The sequence below is a fragment of the Bombyx mori genome, chromosome 12 (assembly GCF_030269925.1).
Source record: "Bombyx mori chromosome 12, ASM3026992v2".
In the NCBI taxonomy this organism is placed as follows: Eukaryota; Metazoa; Arthropoda; class Insecta; order Lepidoptera; family Bombycidae; genus Bombyx; species Bombyx mori.
The window spans coordinates 8,210,356-8,226,727 of NC_085118.1; the positions used below are offsets into that span (position 1 = coordinate 8,210,356).

Below are 16,372 nucleotides of genomic sequence, written 5' to 3' on the forward strand. Positions count from 1 at the left end.
GAAACGCATAAGCTCAGACGAATGAACTCAGTTCGATAGTGAACTATAATCGTGTGCTTTCTGTACAGCTTGTGCATTCCGCAAAGCTACAATCCTATAACATAACATAACATAGTACAATACATAAATACAATAAGATAGTCTATGCCACTCAACGGTGGAATGCCGTGCCGGTATCTAATAGATATACGGCATTGCTAAATTCCTTTAAAAGTTTGATAAAGGAACGTTATTAGTCTGAGTGATGTCACTCTAACAATTGTAAACGGTGTATGTATAATATTGTATGCAGCTTAAGTACATTGTTGTGTGTGTGTGCGAACTATGTGACATATTTGGTGTCAGACGTCTGCCGAAGTTTATGAAATCCAAACGAAGATAACGCATAATTAAGATGGGGTCCTAGCCTTCGTTTGAATCAAACTACAAGCCATGATTGCTTCGCGAACTAAATAAAACGGACAGTCAGAGTCCGCGCCGGCTTAAAACACATCGCACCAATAATTACCTACAACATTTATTTACAATTAGAGAATTTTAATTATCATAACACGTCATTATTTCTACCTTCAGTATTAGTTACATTGACAGCGTTTTAAGATAACAAGATATTGTTGTTTTTGGTAGTTAAAGTAACACCTATACGACGTCATAGAATTTAAGAGAATATTAAAAAAAATATCATTGAACAATTTCATAACTTAAATTTAGAACATAGTGTTTCAAACTAAAAAAAAACATATTATATAATATCTACCCATTAATTTAATTTAAGTGCAAGCATTATACACCCGTGTAACATAAATTGCATTTGCATGTACGTCGTCCAGACCAAATCGTTTCACAAACAAGTATGCAAATAGCGGGCGAGTGTTGTTGTCACGGGTCTAGATGGCGAGAATGTTAAATATGTGCGAGTGTGTGTGCAAACAGGAGTTTAATCTGCACCTTATCGCTATCGGGGCGCGCTGCTAAAGTAGGGCGACCACGACTTTACGATTTACTATACAGAAATCCGAATAATACCTTTATTATAAAAGATTTCCTATTTATTACCAGCATTTTTAATACTTGTAACATTAGAATAATTTTGAATACTTGATTTTACTGTAAAAGCAATATTAATTATTTCAAGGCTTGCAAAAATCGAAGAAGATACTAAACATGAACTGATTTGGTGTAATTTTTCTCATGGCAAATTTATTTTTGTTTATGGCTTATTATTAAATCGCGCTTAGGCGGATTTCACAAAGGCTTTTTGGAACAGCCGAATCCTATAGATACATATATCGTTCACCTGAAACGTGACGTTAAAAGAGGATATAGAAATTACATTTTCAAACGATTCACGGATATTTAGAGCAGCTGCTACTTATTTCTAAACTCGACCACCTACTTTCTGCAAACTGTAAAAAAATGAGATTACTGTGTTTTAACAATCCGATCAATAGAATTTCGAGAAGGATATGTACAAATCTTAAAACACACATTTTGGTACCCGTATTTACTGGTGGTATGACCTCTTGTGAGTCCGCACGGGTAGGTACCACCGCCCAGCCTATTTCTGCCGTGAAGCAGTAATGCGTTTCGGCTTGAAGGGTGGGACAGCCGTTCTAAATATACTGAGACCTTAGAACTCATATCTCAAGGTGAGTGGCGACTTTTATGTTGTAGATGTCTATGGGCTCCTGTAACCACTTAACACCAGGTGGGCTATGAGCTCGTCCAACCATCTATGCAATAACAAAAATAAAAATAAAAAAATATTAAAAAATAGATATAACAGACACTAATGAAATCATTTTACTTCATAAAAAACTGAAGTCCACATAAATCTGGATTTATTTCACTACATGGTATCCCTAGTGAAGCGAGAGTGCAGTGCTAAAGCTTCGAGATACCTACTGTTTGTTGCCTCGTATCGACGATTTAAAAAAAGCCCCTTCTGGTAATATATAGGGTTTGTATTTCTATTCGATAGGAATATTTGTAGCGACAACAATAATTTATTTTTTACGTATTTTCGTGCTCCAACAAAGAATTCCACAGCCACTTGTAGATTAATTTACAGCTACAGCAGCTGTACCGATGTGTCCACGATGCATTGGGTTTTAAATGGTTCACGTCAACCTTGAAACAACGCGCACAATTATCATAATACTAGCTTTAGCTACTTTGGCATAACGCTATTTTACTCACGACTTCATTTACGTAGAAGGTGAAAATATTTTAGAATAATAAAATGTTAAGGAGCTATTTAAGATACCAAAATCACGCTATTTAACCGACTTTAAAAGAGGAGGTTATCAATTCGACCATCATATTTTTTATCTATGTATGTTCACCGATTTCTCGAGAATGCTTGAACCGATTTTGAAGAAAGAAGAATTCTCTTTTTTTTGTTCGAATGGTTCTGTAATCATCAGGATCAGGATCTGGTGATGGGATTCGAGAATTCGAAAAAAATCAGAAAGTTCGAAAATTCGAGTAAAAATTGTGGTGTGTGTAATGTTTTTTTTTTCATTGATTTTATGTATTTTTTATGCATAATTTAAAAAAATATTAACATTCTGCACTCCTTCTCTATATTCTCTATAAGTGTGAGAAATTTTATAATCCTCCGTCCCGCAATTTTCGTAAAAAAGGGTACAAAGTTTTTGCTTCACGTATTAATGTAGAGATAAATATAAAAATCATCTTCATGAAACACCTTCGTAAAAATTGCTTTATTTAAAAAAAACAGGTTAGCATAAAAACGTTAGTGGGCCAACTTTAAAATATAGACAAATGCGGTCGCGGACTTTTTTATAACTTTTTTTTCTTCTTTTTTTTTCTTTTTCGTTCTTTATGCCAGACACCTAGAAAGAGAAACAATTTTAGCGTAACTTTAACCGTTTTCGCAGCGCATGCAGCGGAAGTTCTTAAAAGGGAAAAAACCCCGATTTTGAAACATTCTTTATCCGTACTCCGCTTTTTTTTTATTGCTTAGATGGGTGTACGAGCTCACAGCCCACCTGGTGTTAAGTGGTTACTGGAGCTCATAGACATCCACAACGTAAATGCGCCACCCACCTTGAGATACAAGTTCTAAGGTCTCAGTATAGTTACAACGGCTGCCCCACCCTTCAAACCGAAACGCATTACTGCTTTACGGCAGAAATAGGCAGGGTGGTGGTACCCACCCGCGCGGACTCACAAGAGGTCCTACCACCAGTAATTACGCAAATTATAATTTTGCGGGTTTCATTTTTATTACACGATGTTATTCCTTCACCGTGGAAGTCAATCGTGAACATTTGTTGAGTACGTATTTCATTAGAAACATTGGTACCCGCCTGCGAGATTAGAACACCGGTGCATCGCTTCAACACGAATGCACCGGACGTCTTATCCGTTAGGCCACGACGACTGTACGGCTTGTATTGGTCTTAGCGTGATTTTATATATAGCCTTCCTCAATATCCAGGTTATCTAACACTGAAAGAATTTATCAAATCAGACCCGTATTTCCTAAGATTAGCGCGTTTGACCAAACAAACAAACAAACTTTTCAGCTTTATAATATTAGTATAGATTATTTTGGAATGATGAAAATTCAAATATTGAAACCGGAACACATCGTTGTTTCACGGCAGATATCAACAGGATGGTGGTTAATCCGTGCGGATATACCACACCCTATACAGTCCGTGCCATCAGCGTTTACGCATATATTTTATAAATTTTGCGTTTTTTTTTAATTATTACACAATGCTATCCCATGATTGTGAACGCCAGCATAGTCGCAATAGTGAGCGTTTTAAGTTTTAGACCACGAAGAGTCCAAATGAATGAAGTCTAACGGTATACGGAATAAATTTAACGGTCCATTATAAAATTAACGAACTAATGTTTAAATGTACATCTTAGATAAGTATTTCAATTCTTTATATATTTAAATTGGATTATAAATATATAATTACGTAGCGTGATGCATTTACAAAAAAGTATTTACATCAACTATTATCCAATTCGATGTTAATCACTACATAGTATAAAACAAAGTCGCTTTCTCTGTCCCTATGTAAATGTATGTAATGTGTATGCTTAAATCTTTAAAACTACGCAACGGATTTTGATGCGGTTTTTTTTTAACAGATAGAGTGATTGAAGAGGAAGGTTTATATGTATAATAACATCCATTAAATAGTGGAGAAATCAATAATAAATTACAGTCTCCGAAGCGAAGAGAGGGCAGGTCGCTAGTTATTGTTATAAATAAAAAATATTACATTACTGTATTCGAATGAACACAATCCCATTTACGACGAAATCATAAGTCCCATTGTATTGGTTCATTTCACCGTAACCTTAATAAGACCTTTTCTATTTATGCCGAACTTTTAATACCGCTATTGTTCGAGCATTCCATTTCTTTCGATTACAAGTGCTCGCCGTAATATTAAAGATCCTATCGAGGCACGCGCGCAATATAATACGACCTTAATAGAATAAGAAGATGCGAGATGTTCAGCTATTCGGCTTTCCCTTGAAACGCATGCTCGGCTATCATCACGTACAGATAGCTACTTAGCAACCGTGACACACGGACTTTGTGCCCATCGAACCATTTCGGACCTGCTGAAAATATGTACGTGTCCGTTTTTCCTCAATTACATTCAAGTTTGACTTTTTCTTTTTATCAAATGAAACGTGACACCAAAATTATTTCAATTTGGAATAATTGGAATCGACATTTCGGGCGATGTCTAATTTCGGAGTCATTTGGAGGATAAAGGTGAGTTGGCCTCAAAAATGCTGGGAGTCCTCAACAGAGCGAGGCGGTACATCATGCCTGGACAAAAATACTTTTCCTTTACAAAGCACGGGTCTGGCCTCGCGTGGAGTATTGCTTTCACCTCTGGGCTGGGACTCTCAAATACCAGCTACTTCCATTTGACTCCATACAGAAGAGAGCCGTTCGGTTTGCCGATAATCCCATTCTCACGGATCATTTGGAACCTCTGAGTCTGCAGAGGGACTTTGGTTAAGTCTGAATTTTGTATCGTATGTTCCATGAGGAGTGCTCTGTGAAATTATTTGTGATCATACCATCATCTCGTTTTTACCATTGCACCGTCCGCCACCGGAGTAGAATTCATCCATACTATCTGGAGCCACTGCGGTCATCCAGAGTGCGTTTCCAGAGATATTATTTGCCACGTACCATCCGGCTTTGGAACGAGCTCCTTTCCACGGTGTCTCCCGAGCGTTATATATCATTTTTCAAACGAGGCCTGTGGAGAGTATTAAACTGTAGGCAGCGGCTTGGCTCTGCCGCTAGTATTACTGACGTCCATGAGCGACGGTAGCCACTCACCATCAGGTGGGCCGAAGGTGGGCTCGTCTGCTTCAACATACAAAAAAAAAGACAAAAATATTGCCACGCGTTTTTTTTATTTTTAACTGAATTCGTCAAAACGGTTTTTTGTGTCAGAAGTTTGAAATATAATACAATAATTTCAATTTACCAACGATTTCATTGGTCTAAAGATACATAATAAGTAGCATATGTATATTATAATTTAAATGGAAGGTACATTTCTTAGTATGAACGAAGGATTATTCGATATTTTACCATTTCGTAAGTACTACCTACGTCGAAGAGTTCATACCAACATTATTAAGGTTTTATTCAAACAAGCGGGGAGCTAACGTGCTAAAATGGGAGGCTAAACAATACCCTGTTACCTTCATACGTGGCCCGGATTGAAACTGACCTGCTCATAAATACGCTGGCTTACATAATGCTCTGCTTCTATCTAACACAATGGAAAATCCAAGGTACTTTCTATGGGTTTCTGTAGATAACACAACAATATAATGCTTAATTATAATGCTACGCTTAAACACAAAATGTATTGCTAGTTTGCTTATTTCTCGTAATGATCCGCAAAAATGCGTGATGATAATCTAAGATAGAAATTTAAACAATACCTTTTAAAAGAAAAATACTAACGAATAATTAAAAAAACGATAAAGTGAGCTTAATCATTTTAAGCATTCTGAAAAGGCCTTTATATATTTAAAAAAATATGTCAACATTCATAAATCACAACTTAGTTACATGCACTTTACACGACCTGTGAATAAAAGTATTGACTTATGCATAGTCAAAATGTGGAACAGTTGGAAGGCCTGCTTAAAACCAAATCTGCAGTAGTAAGACTATGTATAATGAAACGAATTTTTTTCTACACCTACTTTTTTGTTACACCATAGAAATAATTTTAAACTTTTTGAAGTTACAGCGAAATAGGTATCATTTATAGTCTTGGTATAGTGAAATTATTTTAACTGTGTGGCTCGATGTTAATATGTGAGACTGTCTGGAAGGCTAATAATTGTAGAGAGCTGTGCCCCCGATTAATTCAAGGATGAGTACTCGACCAATTTATGGGTTGAGTCGACGTGTGCCTATTGACGAAGTAATTGCTACTCTCACTTCGGTAGCTACGGTCTCCTCGGTCCTTTGTGTAATCTGGAAAGTTCCAGTCCTTTTGTCTAACTTCAATCGGAGTCGATGTGTCAAAGCCATGATAAAATCGATCATTACTAATTTCAAAAAGTATTTTGTTTACTCTGAATAAGTGATAACAGACTCATAAATGTTATGATTAAAGTTATTCTATACTCGTAAAACGTTTCAATCAATGTTATATTCCTAATATAGTATTCCTAGAATAATACTATAGATCACTTACGTATTTCATAGTAATGCAACATAATAATACATTTCGTGAAAAGAAACTTAGTTTCCAACAAAAACTAGTTCAATCTAAAACCTACCAATATTGAGAAAGTTTCCTTTCAATCTTTTGAACTTCTAATATAGCCATTATACTTTTTATATTTTATAATATTTTCTTTTCCCGATGTCCTTAATAGGGTTTGGACCTTTTGCCTTTTCAGTCCCCCGGGAAAGCCACGCCGAGTATTATTTCTCTTTCACTAAGGGTAAACACAGACCTTTTGAATGTATTATTAAACTTTTGTTGTTATCGAGATTAGAATAATATGGGCTTCATGTCAAATCTTTGTCTCTTTTATCAAACCAATCGTTTCTGAAAGTTTTCCGTTTTGAATAGAATTCGAAAGGGAATTCTTTTGTTTGTGTAAAAAAGATATGGCCAATTTTATTGTAAAACGGGCTGAAGATATATGTATGTATACTACAAAGGAATAGATAAAAGGAATGTAGATCGTTTGTCGAGCTGAGATTCAAATTCTTGGCCTTGTATAAAAAAAGGAATTGAAAATTCCTTTTACTAAAAAATACTTGTACTCTGTTTTTTGTGTGTGAATTAAGCCTTCTAAGGTTGTGATTATAGTGAATCCAAGCAGAAAAAATTAACTCACAGATTGTAATGAACGTCGGCCATGTTTGGTCTATATTTGAGCGCCTTCAAAAACGCAGCTTCCGCTTCCGCCATTCGCCCCTGAGCCGTCAGCACACTACCAAGATTTCCATACGCTGAAAAAATTAAGTTTAATTAGTCACTCAGAAAAAAGTAGTTTAATAATTTAATTAGTAAATATGCTTTATCCATTATCATCATTTATATGTATGTACGTACGAAAATTACCACGCAACTATATAATAATTATTTGCTAACGGCCAAACCCAGATATTTTTTTCTGTGTATATTAAAAACATTTCTGAGTATAATAAATTGAAAATTCCCATGTCAATATTTACGTTAAAAATGAAACCTGTACAACTCATTATTTCTCTTCTCTCAATGACTGTTTCTAAACGATATTTAATTTGTTATTTATAAAATAAAAAATACCAGTCACGAGCAAGCTTTATAACAAATGAACCATGGAAACGTTAATTACAAATAACTAGGAGCTCGCGAAGCTTTCCCGTGGGATAATACGAAAGGGCTTAGACTAAGGTTAGCGCACGATATTAGTACAAAAAGAACAAACTCAGTTTTTATTGTCGTTGACTCTGTTATCGTATACATAGAGTGTGTAAAGAGACTGCTTACGGAGTCACAAAGGTATAATATTTACTTTGCGAAAAACCCGCACATTGGTTTCTTCGATTTATAAACTACTACTGTTATAGAACATTAGCCGCTCTGACTAATTCACTTTAGTGAGCGGAAAACGTTATTCATTTATAAAAATGTTTTGATGAACTAAAATCGTCAAAACTCGTCAGTAAATCCCGATTCATCCAGACTTAAGTTAATTTCATAGGTTACATCTCTTTTGTTTTGTTATTATCTGACTATCATCTGTTCCGATCAATAATAAATAATAAATAAATAAATATTTACTAACAATCACGCCACGTTAACTGGTCCCGTGGTAAGTTCGTAAAGAACTTGTGTTACAGGTACCAGATAACGGAAATAAATGTTATATTTTTATTATACACATACATATATTTAATATACATCCATAACCCTGGAAAAGACATATTTATATTTATCATACAAATATCTTCCCTTGGCGGGATTCGAACCCGCGACCCCCTTGTGTAGTGACCATGTCACTTACCACTACACCAGACGGCCGTTCAGATCAATGGCACATGCTCTGTCGGAGCAGCGGTTTACATCATATGAAGATACCAAAAATTGGGTTGATTCGTGGATGCCTCAAAGGACGAGGAGTTCTTCGGACGTGGAATCCGAACTCTGCCTGAGAGATGGATGGAAAAAGTAGTTGCTAGTGATGGACAATATTTCGATTAAATTTAAATTACCGTTCTTTCGTTTCGTCTATAATTATAGATTGAAATATTGGCGCACATGTTTTTTAGATTTAATTTATTTTTACTTTTCATTGTATTAAATAGGGTTGCATTGAAAAATATATATTTTTTAGTATAACCTTTTTAGGTATGTCATGTCAGTAATCACTCTATTTTTCTTTTTGTTTTCGAAGAAGGTTCCAATACATTCTGTACAATCAAATTATTTAAGCCGTAAACAAACTTTGTTTTTCTCTGTTCGTTTGCGCACATTACCTAAAGTCCACGATGACTTCAATAATTTGTATTTGTTTTTATAGCATACTGAAACAGTTGAAATCTCAACCTTATGTCTGAAGATCTAAAAACCACTAAAAATAACTAACATTATAACCTATGGACTAATGTAATCAAAAATGAATTTAAACTACACGTCAGTACATTTGCGTTACGTATAAAAAGGTTGAGAGCCGCTGGTGTAGCTTCATCAATTTGCGGTCTAATTTCGTGCCTAAATACGTTGACATTTCGTTAGCAATCGTAAAGTGGATCCCGTCGGTCCGGAGATCAGTTCGACGTGCGATACCGATCATTTAAGGTACCATGCAACTGTGGCTTTGCACGTGCCATGAGCACGTCGTGATGTATACGTATTTATGTACACACATGCAATGAGTATTCGAAGCATACGATATAAACTACTTCACTGGTGGTAGGACCTCTTGTGAGTCCGCACGGGCAGGTATCACCACCCCGTCTATTTCTGCCGTGAACCGGTAAAGCGTTTCGGTTTGAAGGGGTGAACAGCCGTTGTAACTATACTGAGACTTTAGAACTTATACCTCAAGGTGGGTGGCGCATTTACGTTGTAGATGTCTATGGGCTCCAGTAACCACTTTACACCAGGTGGGCTGTGAGCTCGTCCACCCATGTAAGCAATAAAAAAAATAAAAAAAGACGCTCATGTCTTATTTCTAACCCGAAATGCAAAAAATTGCGAATGGTCGTATGAATTTCTACTAATGTTTCTTGTGTTAATAAGGCTCACGCAATATAACACAATAAACAAATAGCTGATCCGTGGAATGTACGGTATCTACAAATCGTAATGAACAATAGAACTTCCTCCAAGGGAAAAAATGCTACTTTAAAAATATAAATAAACCAAAACGAAATGTCATTTTGCACCGTTTAATAAATAGATATCGCTTCTTAATGTAATTAAGCGGTTATCGAAGCCCATAGACAACAACAAAGTGAATACCGCTACCCATCTTGAGACACGAGTGATAAGTTTCAGTTTTACGGTATAACGACTGTCTCACCCTTCGGACTCTATACATAAAGAATATAAAGTATATAATCGAATTAACATGAACTCTAACGAAGTACGTTAATATTGAAAATGCGTTTGCAAAACGAGAACTCCGATATCAAATGCTGATTTACAAAATTTACCAAATAGGTTTCAATTAAATGGTAAGTAGATCAATATCAGTAGTGCTTGGCGTTTGACAACGTTTGAATATTATATCACTACATTTCAACATTTCAGATTACATACTTAATAAGTAGGTATGTTTTAAATAGTACATATGTACATACATGTATATGTACGTATATGGACATCTTTAATAGCCGGCTTTTGTTAAATAGCCCAATAGACTTTGCCTGCATGGCATAGTACCATGATACTGATTACTTTTATCGCAAAACAGTCATACGTCCTGATATGAAGAGTAAGATAGCTGTGATTCTAATTCAGTTAGGGTTTTGATAATGTCTATCAAAAGTGGGCGACTGCATTTACAATATCTATAGGTTGCAATAGCGTGACAGCAACAGATAGGCTTTGCGTGAAGAAAATGTTGAGATTAACATATTAAGATTGAAGTAATTAAATTAAGCTCTATTTTTACTATAATAATAGCATTAAAACCGTGCATTAGTTATTTTGAAACATCGAAATGTTTTTCGTCCATACCTTGTTAAAAATATAAAGAAAACATAACAACGTTGGCATGTTTATTCAAAAGCTTTTGTATTTTTTTTATATTCAACGAATCCCCCTCGATCTTAACCCTTTTGGAATTATTAATAGTGCCCTCAAGGTAACACGTGCACCTCATTCACTGAAGTGTAGTCATAATTTTGCTATCGACTGGAATTTCAATGAAAATATACGCAAATAGATGGGTACAAAAAAAACGGCAGAAGGAGATGAATCCTTTATTAATAAATAAGTAAACGTACCTACCTAATATTCTAGAATATGTCTATGATCACGAATATTTTATTTTCGTTAAGATCGTGAATAAAGATTGTAATCGAGTACTTTACTTAACTGGGTCATATAAAAACGAAAATGAAAAAAAATCTTATCCCATTTACGATCAGCACCATTAGCTGCAAGAAAAACAGAGCGAAAAATATATAAGAGACACGACGTCACTTACTCGAAGTCGTTCCGCTGATTGGAATATCGTTCTAAAAGCTTTTTTATGTTCCGATTACCGAGCTAACATGCGAGACATTACCAATACCCGTAGGGTTTCATAGTTAGTTTAATTTTACAAATAACTAAAGAGACGATTTATGTCCTGTCCTTTTAACGTTTATATAACTCACTACTGGTGGTAGGGCGTTTTATAGATCCGTACAGGTATGTAGGTTCTCACCACCATAATGTCCTTTTTGATCACGGAGCATTTTTATTAGAATTCCGGTTTGGTGGGACAGCCGACCGACATTAACTTCATGTCCCAAGATAGGTGTTGACTTTGTGATATATTACGGCTTCAAGTAATCACTTCACACTAGATGGACAGTGAGATTATTCACCCAACAACGCAACTAAAAAATTAGTCAAGACAAGTAATTATATACCTATGTATAGATGAATAATGGTAATTTAAAAATGGATAAGACCTCTTTCTTACACATATAACAAGTTAAATGTATCATCTACTACATGACCGAGACGCAAAATCTAATTTATCTGTCCATGTATCTATCAATAACGGCCGTCTGGTGTAGTGGTAAGTGACATGGTCACTACACAAGGGGGTCGCGGGTTCGAATCCCGCCAAGGGAAGATATTTGTATGATAAATATAAATGTCTTTTCCAGGGTTATGGATGTATATTAAATATATGTATGTGTATAATAAAAATCTTACATTTATTTCCTTTACGAACTTATCACGGGACCAGTTAACGTGGCGTGATTGTTAGTAAATATTTATTATTATTTATTTATAAAAAAAAAAAAATATCTAAGAAAATAACACGAAATGTTTATATCCAGTACAATTTGTTTACAAATTAGATTATTTTTTCTTTTCTTTTTTTGCATGTTGTGTGCTCAACTTTAATTCCCTTTTTAATTTGCTTACTTTAAAGTTCTCAGGATTTTATTTTGTTTATTCGATTTATATTCTAGTATTTATAGAACTCGTGATAGTTGTTTTTGAGGGGACTCTGGACCACATAAGATCTTAAAGTAACAAGTAAAATAAATTAACTAGGAATTTCAAACACGGATCTAGTAAATTTCCACATTTAGACAAGAAAGACACTTATTTCTTTCATTCTCGAAGGAGTAAAAAACTAAATCAAGTATCTGGACCAGAGGACGAGTGTCTAAGCAAGTTGTGACGTCCAAGTATCCGTTCTCCAGCGAGATAATAGCGTTAATCTCTGAAAGTCGCCACTCGAAGATATCGGGCCCTTAGATGGGGGCGATAAACCTCCGAGCTTAACCGATTACATCGCACACCAGCCGGCCAAGTGTTGTAAGAAATAGATGTACTTGGCCTAATCCAGATTAGAGGGACGTTATCTGTTATTCTGTCTAATGAGTCTGACCGACGATTTTTGTTTTTAGTTTTCTAACGTATGGAACATGTGCTTGTACGTCCACGATAAATTTTCAAAGGAAAATATATACGACAACCAAATGAACTAATTTTTTATTATTATTACTACACCTCGTTAGTTAGTACTGGTGGTAGGACTTCTTGTGAGTCCGCGCGGGTGGGTATCACCACCCTGCCTATTTCTGCCGTGAAGCAGTAATGCGTTTCGGTTTGAAGGGTGGGGCAGCCGTTGTAAATATATTTGAGACCTTAGAACTTATATCTCAAGGTGGGTGGCTCATTTAATTTGTGGATGTCTATGGGCTCCAGTAACCACTTAACACCAGATGGGCTGTGAGGTCGTCCACTCATCTAAGCAATAACAAAAAATTTGTAGCTCTGACTTTGAAGAAGCGAATGAACAAGCTCATGGCCGCATACCGCAGCGTAAATGACGCTGTCTACTTACTTTGGGCCATAAGGTCGGATTCTCAACTATATTGTATGAAATCTGTTCCATCCTTCAAACTGGAAAGAGTAGAAAGAGCTTTTTTACCTATCCAACCAATAAAAATAGTATAGTAATAGAATGTAACAGCCAAACATATTAAATTTACATATTATTATATAAATCAACCTTATTCTGAGGAATTTACAGAGTGAATTAATTTCATCATTTCGAACGTTCATACTTTTATATCTCTTACTTCGTCTGTCAAAAGGTTCTTAAATGTCAAAGCCATTAAAGTCCAGGACAATATACCTAGCACTACGTATCGGTGTATCAAGTAAAGCCGGCTTTTGCCGATTAGATCGGCACCGCTCTTGTGACAGCGTTTCGAGTGAATTCGTGTAATAGGGAGCGCTTCGTGATTGGCTTGTTTCGAATAGCCGCCGGAGACAAATTGGATCCAGTTAGCCTTTAGCTCGTGTTTCCTAAAGGTAAAAAGAGAAATAGAGGCCTATTAGCTTTAACGAAAACGCCTAGTTAAATAGATTTTACAGTTCACACAAAACAGACGGAAAAGAATAACAACTTACCAAGAATGACAAATCTTAAAATAGCTTTGATCTTGAGCTACGAATAATTGTAAAATGAGTTTTAAATAAAATGAATAAAGATAAAGTGACATTATTGTACCTTGAAAATACTTCTTCACATAATTTAAAATTTGTCTAAATATCAAATTTTTTATCCTCGCAGCTTTGAACATGAATTAGTTTGCAAATCCGTCGATGCAGTCCGTAACTAAAGTAGATAAGAATCAAACGACGTAAGCCAAGACAAATTGTATGTTTTTATTTTTTCTTAAGTCTATCGACAATAACTCGTAATGCCCTCGTAGTAAGGGGTTTCGATGTGAAGTCAAGAAGGTTATGTAAAGAGTTCTTAATGCTTTTGACCTCGTATTCCCAAGCTCATGGCGTAACAGGTGCTAAGCCCAAGTAAACCGCAAAGACGCAAAGGGTGACTGCTTGATGAAAAAAACCTAAGTGCCCTTAAGCTACTAAATAAGCCGGTTATTTGAACTAATAATATAATGGATGGATGATACGGATTAAATTACAGGAAATGTCAATAAGCGACGACCCCGCTCTTGGGTTTCATAACAAGATATTTTTGTACATCGGTCTTCCTCTGGTTCATTGTGAACATTTATATTACACTTTATCAATTACAAATCACACTTATAATCACATCGATAATATACTTTCTTTAATTATAGACTAGAGGGGCAAGAAGTCAACCAAAGAAGACATGGATGGAGTGTGTGAATGCCGATATGGAAGAGAGAGGAAGGAGTTAGTGTTGAGATGACGGCTGATAGAAGAGAATGGAAAAGAAAAATTAGCTGTGCCGACCCCACCTAACGGTAGGGAGTGGCTTAGCTTGACCTGGCATTGCTGAAGTCCATGGGCGACGGTAACCACTCACCATCAGGCGGTCAGTATGCTCGTCTACCTACATGGGCAATAAAAAAAAACCTAGTGGGAGAAAAGAAGAAAATGGCACTGAAATATATCTTTATTAAATGGTATAACAAAAAATCATTAGAATAAAAGAACTCACAAAGTTACGAGCTCATTTCGTCGCGCAATTATAATTACGGTCGAGTGACCACGACTAGTAGACAAATAAACACGTATTGATTACATTTTCCAATACAATTATCTTTAGTTATTTAGTTTGTATTGGAATACTAAGTAATCTGCTGGAATCTCAATAGGAATTCTCCTGTTGACCTCAATTCAATTTTCGTGAAAATCCAATGAATATTATTCAAATGCAGTAATTTTCAGATTGAATCTATCAATGCCTATATTGAGGTCGAGTTAATTGATAGTTAAGTCTCCTCAACTAGTCAAATCGATCACTGAATAATTAAATCACCCCGTTGTTTATGGTACGGAGATTATATCCTTGGCGCAAACTCGTCTTTATGAACAAATCAAAAGTGAGACAGAAAGAAACACGTTGCCAAGGTTTTAAGCTTTTAGATTTCTTTTATGACAAAATCTTAAAATCGCATGAAATAAAAAAAATCTTGGACAAACAAGCCGCAGTGGAAGATGATACTTTTTCTTGACTGAAGTATTGCGATAACAATATGAATACTAAGATTTATTAGTATTAGTGGATGTACTGAAAGCACTTAAACTACAAATAATAGGCCCTTATCTCCCTAGGGAACCACAATAGCGAACTAATGAGTTTTTCATTTCGTCGACAATTTAAAGAATCAATTTTCATAGTCCATTGCTAATTAACGCTTCTTGTCTTAACACTATATTCTTATGTTTTGATTTGGTAAAGTAATTTAGTTCAAAACTCTTTTAGAATTAAAAAACCATATTCAATAAATTGATTATATGTATATGCAATGCTACTGAAAAATATTGTTTCATTCTCTTTCATAAAATGATGAGTGAAACCAAATTCACTCCAAAATTAATAAATCAAATTTGCGGAAAACCAAAACGGTTTCAGTTACACTCTGTAGAGTACAACGGTTGCTAATGTATTTAATCCTCATGAGAAAATAAGTCGCGGCACAGCTGTGGCAACGGACGACCTCAATATTTTACAAGTGATTTGGGATCTCGTAAAAATACAAGAAGTTCGATAGGAACTTTTAAAAGCGAGTGCTGCCTCTTATTTTTTTCTTACAAACCCATCTTGGCCAACTTGGATAGTTTTACATCGGAGACCCTTCGATAAAGTGTCATAATTTACTTGAAATATTGTTTTTCTGGCAACGGGAACATATTTTGCTATCTTATTTGGGGTTTTCGAATAGTTCCGGAGTTTCTATTCTTCCGATAGTTTATCAACCAACTATACCCATACAGGGACCTGTTGATTATTATTATTTATGGTGTAACTTAATATTCAAAGGCTGCATAGAATTTCCATAGGCTCGCTAAAAATTTACATGCGTGAATTTATTGCCTGTCTCGAAAAATAATAGCGACCATATCACTTTTGTTCCACAACAACCCTGTAGAAGTAACATCCAAATAGGATTCTACATATACATGGAATGGTGTATGGAATGAGAGCCATCACGCAAAACTTTTCTCTTTGCGCAAAAGTTTGTGATGTGAACTGAAACCCGAGGCGGCCTCCCTCGGGACGTACATGCATGTTTAATGGCGTCCTAGAAAGGTCAAGAGTCTGAATGTGAGTGGAGGCAGTGAATACATTACCAGCCCCAAGTGGGCAGATGTTCGAAAGCAAACAGGCGTGCCGTGACAACCTCTTTTCC

The 16,372-nt window shown here is 35.6% G+C and overlaps 1 protein-coding gene across 1 annotated transcript in view; it reads right to left on the reverse strand.

Moving 5' to 3' along the window:
- LOC101744805 (protein O-mannosyl-transferase TMTC2) overlaps positions 1–16,372 on the reverse strand; it is a 117,761-nt gene that overhangs the window by 22,373 nt on the left and 79,016 nt on the right. The window contains exon 5 of the mRNA XM_004929444.5: positions 7,399–7,513. Within this exon, the coding sequence (XP_004929501.1) occupies positions 7,399–7,513 (115 nt within the window). The remainder of the gene's footprint in view (positions 1–7,398; positions 7,514–16,372) is intronic.